The sequence below is a fragment of the Microtus ochrogaster genome, chromosome 6 (assembly GCF_000317375.1).
Source record: "Microtus ochrogaster isolate Prairie Vole_2 chromosome 6, MicOch1.0, whole genome shotgun sequence".
NCBI classification, from domain to species: domain Eukaryota; kingdom Metazoa; phylum Chordata; class Mammalia; order Rodentia; family Cricetidae; genus Microtus; species Microtus ochrogaster.
The window spans coordinates 11127262-11135414 of NC_022013.1; the positions used below are offsets into that span (position 1 = coordinate 11127262).

At 34.4% G+C, this 8153-nt stretch overlaps 1 protein-coding gene across 2 annotated transcripts in view; it reads left to right on the forward strand.

Moving 5' to 3' along the window:
* Positions 1–7874, forward strand: part of Ptpn4 (protein tyrosine phosphatase, non-receptor type 4) — a 184202-nt gene extending 176328 nt beyond the window's left edge. For both annotated transcript variants that reach the window (XM_005348266.3, XM_026779657.1), the window contains one exon: positions 131–7874. In XM_005348266.3, coding sequence (XP_005348323.1) covers positions 131–217 — 87 coding nt within the window. In that variant the 3' untranslated portion in view covers positions 218–7874. The remainder of the gene's footprint in view (positions 1–130) is intronic.
* The last annotated feature ends 279 nt before the right edge of the window (positions 7875–8153 follow it).

An 8153-nucleotide genomic window follows, 5' to 3' on the forward strand; every position in this document is an offset into this window, starting at 1 on the left:
CTCCCCCTCTCCCTCCTCCCTCCCTTCCTTTCTTCCTTCCTTCCTTAATAAGAAATACAAGTGAGGTTTTAGGTTTTGGTTTTCTAGGTTTTCTAATAATTCTGGTTTTTTTTCTATTTATATTTTTCAGAGTCAATACAGATTTGTCTGTGAAGCTATTTTGAAAGTGTATGAAGAAGGCTTTGTTAAACCCTTTACAACATCATTAAATAAATAAGAAAACGAAAAGGTTGGGATAAGTATTGGGAAACTGATTTTTGTTACATTCACTGTGCCATAATACTGCTTGCAGGAAATGGCATCTCTCACAAAAAAATGAAGAACTCAAACAAACTTTGAAAACTTCAGCACTATTGCACTTTATGTTTAAAAAAGTCACTCAAAACCTATAACTTCACATCTTTGACTATTTTGTGCTTTGCTCTGAACAAATAGTGGAAACTGAATATGTTCAGGGTAAATTTGTGGAATTTTGAGGTGGTGCCATGCAGTCCCCTCTGGTAGAATTGCCCCAGCAAGGCCCAGAACTCATCTCTGTTACACACCTGTACCTTGAAAGCAAAAAGAAGTAAACATCAGGAGTCTGCTCTGGTCTTTCCAGTGGTTCATGTACTTACTCTACTGATTGCCAGATTTTATTTTTCAAACGTTAGCAATACCATTCTCAACATTAGCCAGTACACTGCCTGTGGATGCAGCACATCTTCCCTGACATCCCAGTAGGGACCTGCTGTTGAGAAGAAAAGTGGAACTTGGTTCCCAGGAAATGCTGCACAGTGTCCATTTACCAGCATCTTATAGAAATTATAACTATGAATCTATGGAATTTCTTGGATTTAATGATGTAACTTGTATTTATCATAAGGTTGGCTTATTCCAAATCATGTGACTTCACACTTTTGATGTAAAGGAATGCATGCATCGTGTCTTAACCCCTTAAGTGCCTTGAGATATCTTTGTTTAATGAAAAGGCACTCATTTGACCCATAGGAGGTATGTATACTGTACATTATTATAGTTTTATGAATTTTTAATAGGTTCACAGTGTTAAAAAAAACAGCTTATGTTGAGAGTTATACAAGAAGGGTAAGGAGATTGTTTTTACTCAGTGCTTGCTTGTACTTTGCTGTAAAAGCCAGAATATCTGTGTTCCGCTGATAGTGCATTCTGCTGCTGTGGAATTGTTCACAATCTGTACATTCCTTACTGCAGAACAGGGCTTAAAGTTCAGCAACTTGTCCTACAAAAAGGGTTTATTCTTCAAATTTCATATTTGCTTTATCTCTAACTTAAAAAGTGATCTTTAACATGTATATTAAAGATAAATATATTAACACTCTAAGCTACAATTACAAAGTTAGTTAGTTGGGTTTGTTCCTGTCTATACTGAAGTGTTACCCTCCAGTACTCATTCCAGTTCATATCAGGCTGTCTTCACACTGCTCTTTCTTTTTATTTTTAGTTTTTGTTGGTTTTTGTGTTGTTGTTTTGGAGTTTTGTTTTGTTTGGTCTTGGTTTTTCAAAACAGCGTTTCTCTGTATAACAGTCCTAGAACTTGCTGTATACAACCAGGTTGACCTTGAACTCACAGAGATCTGTCTCCCTCTGCCTCTGGAGTGCTGGGATTAAAGGTGTGCATCACCACCACCTGGCCACACTGGTCTTTTCATTGGAATTCTTCAGACAAAGAGTTAAATACTATTGACTTCTTCTAAATGAAACCCCCCAAAATAGTAAAATGCAGGTTTTCTTGTCATTTTTGTATACAGTTATATTACCTAGTTTATATTTATAGATGCTTATTAAATTATAAGCATGTTTAGTGAGGTGTTTGATTGTTCATCTTGACTGAAGATCCAGCTCCCATTACAGATGTGTATATTTTCCTGGTCGGCTTCATTTGTTTTTAAATCTATGGAAATAGATCTTTAAAATTGCCCAATTTAATATGAGAATTTGCTCACCTATTTGAATGTTATTTTATATGGATATAGTTAAAGTAGGCACATTTGCTAGTAGTTTCAGAATATTTCTGTAGTCTTGATAAAACATAGGTTCCAATAAATATTTTGGACTGCTATTTAGTTTGGAGGGGTGGCATACTTTTAAGAATCTTTAATAAAATCTAAATTATCATATCTCATATTCAGAATTCATAATAGTAAAATTCAGAAAGAAGTTAAGCTCCTAAACAGTAATGGCCAGGGTACCATTGTCATTTACAAATACTATTTGTCTTTTTTTTTAAAGAGGCATAAACATAATCTTATGTCAAACAGAAGTCCACCTATTTTGATTTTACATGCAAGACAATATGAGCTAGTCAGTGAAAGATAGTTACACTCAAACATTCCATTCTCTACCAGAGGCAAATGTAATTTAGGCTAGTAGGATATCATTACAAGTTAAAAAGGGAAATCAAGTTGGAGATCTATACATTATAGAGCTACTTATTTCATTGATAGATTTTAGTCTAAATTTTAAATGTCTGTCCTTGCCATATGGATAGACTGTGAGAACCATAGGCAAAAAGAGAAAACTTGTGTAGAAGATAGAAGGCAATGGCATGATTCACTCGCTCTTTAATGGAAAGCTTTGTTCATACCTCTGTAGTTAACGCTGATGTTGGCACTGAGCATTGCTGCCATTTAAATCATTGATGCTTGTCGTTCAGTGACAAGTGCAGAATTAAATTTATATTTCTCATGAGGACTGTCCTCTGTCATTGTTTTACATGTAAAAACACCCCTTTTAGAACATTTGTTAGGATCTTAAGCTAAAATAACCCTTCACAAATTGTTAATATGGATATGCTAATTCAACTTTCTTAGTTATCTAGCATAGAACACTGTCCTTTATACCTAAGCATTTAATCAGTTTACTAATCAAAATAGATTTCTAGAAATAATGCTAGTTTTCATACGTAAGTAGTGCTAGACTTCATACATACTGATGTAATATCGTGTGACAAAAAAAAATCCTGAATTAAACTACTTTCCCTTTTCACTACCCACCCTTAAGACACACACACTGACAAACTCAAGAAAGAATGCATTTATTCTGACAAGTGGAAATCAATATTGATGGGTCAGGGGCTTCTGTACATGCTAAAAAGTAAATGTAAAACTTTTCCCTCTCTGAGTTCAGGTGATTTTTCTGTGCTTATTTAAAGTGTTTTATTGAGTGTCTGGTTTTTGTCTGCACTGCCTAGATACTCTGTAATAATAATTTGGAGGAGACTAGCGTTTGCAAAATGAATAGGTTGTACTTGTTAAACTAATCTATCCCATTCAAAAATGAGGCAGAATATAGCCCAAGAAAAACTTTTGTGTAGCCTTCTGGGTTAAGTAGTTGGGAAAGGGCAATGATTAGCCATTTTGACCTAAGAATAAGGGTAACATTGTATGAAAACTGACTAAAATGCACAAAGTTATGCTGAGCCATTAAGACAGTTACTTGAAGGTTTTAGGTACTACTGTACATGCCTTCATAGAAAAACGTCAGTGCATTGGTTTGCATGTGTATTTCACAAAGACGTGTACACAGATGGAATGGACTTTTAACCATGGGGTTGTTTATATCGCTTGGCGGGTCTGATCAAGTCTACTTTGTTATTTGAGCAAAAAATCTCTTGTATCACTAGAAGTGGTACTACAACTTGAAAGCTATAAGAAGTTGAAAGACTTGTGTCTAGTCTCTACTTCCTTATGATAGGAAGAACTAGAGGCTCAGCAATTAATTTAACAGAATCTGGTCAACTTCAAGTTTTCTAATTCTCAATCTAGTGTTTCTGTATTAGACTAGAAGTTCAATAAATTGCTTGTAAATTTTAGCTTTTTCTACCTGGGAAGCACGGTCAGTGTTGTCCCTTTGAATCTTTGACACCTTAGAAGTTTGATATTAGGCTTCAAAAGTGATGCCAATTAGGGATTGGACCGAGTTTGCTGGGTGTGCGTCCCTAAGAGATGAATTTAAGCTGTTGTGAACTAGTTAGGCTGATACACATACAGTAGGCAAGCTGACATGCAAGTAGGAAGTCAGTCTTAAAGCACTTAGCACATAGAACTGAGACTTAGAACTTATATCTACTTACGAAATAATTTATACTCATAATGTGAACATGTGATAAAATTGAACTATGGCTTATCAGGAAAAGAGAAGGAAACATGAATTTATAGCAGTGTGCTATCTAGTGTCTGTGTTTTGAATATTAAAAATATTCTGATGGTAAAGTTGCCAAAGTAGTTTTGAATTCATGTAAGTCGTTTATACCACAACATTGTGGGATATGTTTACAGGCTCTTCATAGTACTTATTTTGTAGTTCTGATGAATTTGTATTTAAGTCATTAATAGTAAATATATGATGATAAATATTTGCTGGAATAAACATCTCAGTAATATAGCAAATCCTAGCTAATAGACCCCACAGTCTGCTTTCATACAAGGTGCTGCATCCACAAAGCGAGTACTTTGTGTTCACACTGCTCACATCCTACATTTGCACCAACCCTCCCACTGCCATTCCTGGAGCCATGTGTGGTGCTTCCTCCAAGTAAAACAGCTGTGGATTGAATTTATCAAATATTAGAATTACTCATCAGTTGACAGTGTGATCACAAACTAGTGACTTTTATGAAATTCTTAGAGAATTATTATACACATAAAAGAAATTTGCATAATAAAACTTTTTGAGGGCTAATTGCTTATAGATAATTTCATCAACTTTAAGAGTATAAGAAATCAGTTCCAAAATTGTTTTGGGTTCTGCTTTTTACCATAATTCTTATTTTTCATGGATTTCATTTTCTCTTAGTAGCAGTAATTATAATAAACTTCTCTATGTTAACAGAAACAATAAACCATGTGTTCCAGCCCATACTGCTTTATTTTCATATCCTAAGTAAATTTGTTTTGAGTCGATACCATAAAGTTACTTTCTGTTTTCATATATAAGTGTGTTGCTGCTTACTTTCTGTTTTTGTGCTTCAATATACTGTTGATTTCTAAAGTCATTGTTTGGTTTTTAGTCCTTCAAAGCTAAGTGTGCAGTCATTGCTCATAGCTGCTTGACAGCAATTTATCTATATGAACTAGGTATGGTTCAGTATATAATCAAGTAAGCCAGTAGTACTTTTTCTTTGCAGAAGGTTATTAGCAATATTGCAAGGTAAAAACTACACTGTTAAGGAAGAGTTCAAAAGTTTAGCTTCCTGGAGCCTTGCAAAATTTCCAGTATAAGGATGAAAAAGAAAACTTTGTTAAGGTCATAAAAGTTTCAAGTAAACATTGTAGAGTTTTCCTTATTATTATGTAAATGATATACAGAAAATATTTTTCTATGCACAGAAGGTTAAAACTGTTAACTCTAATTTCATTGTTTAAAAGGGATAAAGCGATGTTTGTATGTCTTTCATGCTGTAAAGAAAATGAATGTATCTTTCAAACATTAGAGTTATTACTTGGTTCTAAGTATATGTGTTTGTTTAAAAAGACTGAGTGAGAAATCTGCAAAGGAGTAAGAATCGTGTCATAAGTCATTATGTAAAACGCAGTGTTGGAAGAAATGGAATTTCTTTGCAAATGGTCACTGTCAAAGCATATTTCACACGTAGTGTACGTTCATTCCACATTACTTTGTTTTTGGCTCTGCAAGTTTTCCTTAAAAATTGTATATTTTGAGTGTCAAGTATTTTAGTTCTACACTGGTGGTGTGTGGAAGAATGTGTGTTAGGCTAAGTGTGCTGCTGCATGTGTCTACCATGGAGGAAAGTTCCCAAGTTTTGTCAATGTCGCAGCCACCAATGGGGGCATCATTGTAAGAATGTGAAGCTAGAAACCCATGCCTAAGAGCACTGCAGAAATTATGTGCAGAGGCCTCGGACCCTGATGATGAGTTTCCCTTTTTCTCTTCATTGACATGGATAGTAAGACCACGGGGCCCAACCCTTGTGACTTCTAACCGTGGTGGCTTATACAGCTTACAAGTTTATTCAGCTAAGTGAAAACTCTTCACTTTAAACCAGTGCCTGTAGGCATAATTAAATAGCTCCTTTAAAATCTAGTAATTATCAATTATTAAACTTTATGAAATTGGGAATTCCTTGTTTTAATGTTTCCTAAACCTCCATAATGATTTTACCTCATCATGAACAATCTAAAAGTAATCCAAGGTTAGTGTCAGATTTCCTCAACCCCAGAGTTATAAAATTTGGCACTATTAATTCTGGTAACTTATAAGTTACATTGTTAAGTAAAGTTGCTGTCAGGGATCATCAAGGAAATAGCTTTCTTCAAATGTTGCTGCTTTGTGGTGTCCCTAGATTATATGTCATAGCATCCACGATTGTCATAATTGGGCCTGTTTTACCTTTTTTTAAGTATTTGTTTTCTGTTCTTAAATTATAGTATTCCATTTTTTTTTTTTTTTTTTTTTGCCTTCTTGGGCAAGGATGTTTCAACCCAGCTCTGTGATTTCCTGGATTCATCTTTCCCAATCTTTGAGTGAGTTAGCAAGACTCCTCATTCCTGAATCCTGTAGAGTAGGTAATATGTAAGTGCTAAAATTGATTTCAAATAGCACTTTATTTTATGCTTACTACTGACTTAATTTATACAGTAAAAATATCTATCCTAGGAGTTTTGTAAATACAGAAAAAATTGGTTAGTATTAGAGTTTATTAGATTGACCCCAAGTTTAAATGCTTTATAATGATCTCTTTATAGCTTCTTTGATGTTTAAGAGGTAACATATGTGACTTTAGCTCTGTGATTTTTTTTCCTGCAATTTGTATAATACAATAGATGCTGCCTAGCTGACTGTGTTGCTGGACTCAGTTCTCTCAGCTAGCTTCAGCCAAGCTTGGTTTACTAAAATTGTTTCTGCTCTGCATTTTGTGAACATCACATGACTACTTGGAAATTCTTTGTTCTCAATGTAGTACCTAGATGTTAAGTAGATACTGCACTACAAGTATGTAGTTTATATAGAAGACAAAGGGCAGAATGTGTGATACTGTACAGTTTATATTAAGCTGTTTTCATATTCTGTCAAAACAGTATATCTGCTGTAAAAAAATAAAAGTTGTCTACCCCAGTGTTCTTCAGCATCAGAACATACCACTTATGAACTATGCTGTAATCTTTTCAGATAAGAAAAGCTAGTCCTTGTTTTCTACAGTGTAGGTTTAACTTTAGGACTGATAGTTCATACTTATCAGTACTATTTCTAAACTGTAGTTTTAAAATTATTTCTATGTAGAGGGAATTTTGATTTGGGAACTTTCTTTTCTTGTTATAGGTGCTATATGTAAATATGGAGTGAGAAGTTTGCTTGGTTAAAAATCTACTTTATTTCCTTATTAAAATATTTTTGTTTCCATTTGTTTTGTGCTGAATGAATAGCAGAATGGAATTAGTCCCTTAATGTTGTCAAGTACCTTTTCTCCCAGTTGAACAAGGATATCTCCCTATGGTGTGGTCTCATTATCAAGAAGCAAAGAAGCTAAGAATCAAAATTTATATGAATTTGATCAACACTGGGTTATTTGAAATGATCACTGTGCATTTGTTACTGCGGTTTACCATGTGTTTGAAAGGCCTTGTGTGTTTGTCTTAATTTCAGTGAAAATTAGAATCCTTTATGTTTTTAACAATTTACACAAGCCAACAGTGAACAGGATAAAAATGCTGTTTTGCATTGAAACTGTTTTAGTCCTAACATCAATTTATGTTATGTGAAATGCTATTACACATATTTTGTTGGGCATATTTCATTTTGATTGAGTAGTTGTTCAGATACACATGTGAAAAGGGGAAAACACCTCTAGCTGTTAATGTTCAATTGAAAAATAAAGGTGTGCTTTAGTAATCTGATGACTTGGTTTCAAGTTTATTGAATTGGAATTTATTGTTGGACTCCATTATCGATGATGTAGTCACTAATGAATGATCAGTTAGAAGGGATGTTTGAATGCTAAACATGATTTTGTTTCCAGAATTAGTAACACACATAGTGGCTCTTCTTGAGGGAACGGGGAATGGTATATATGTGTGGTGTGTGGGCATGTACATATGCTGAAACAGCCACCTATGCTCAGACTTTGAGAAGCCAGGGGAGGGCATCTGGTGGTGTCCTCTATCAGTCTTTACCTT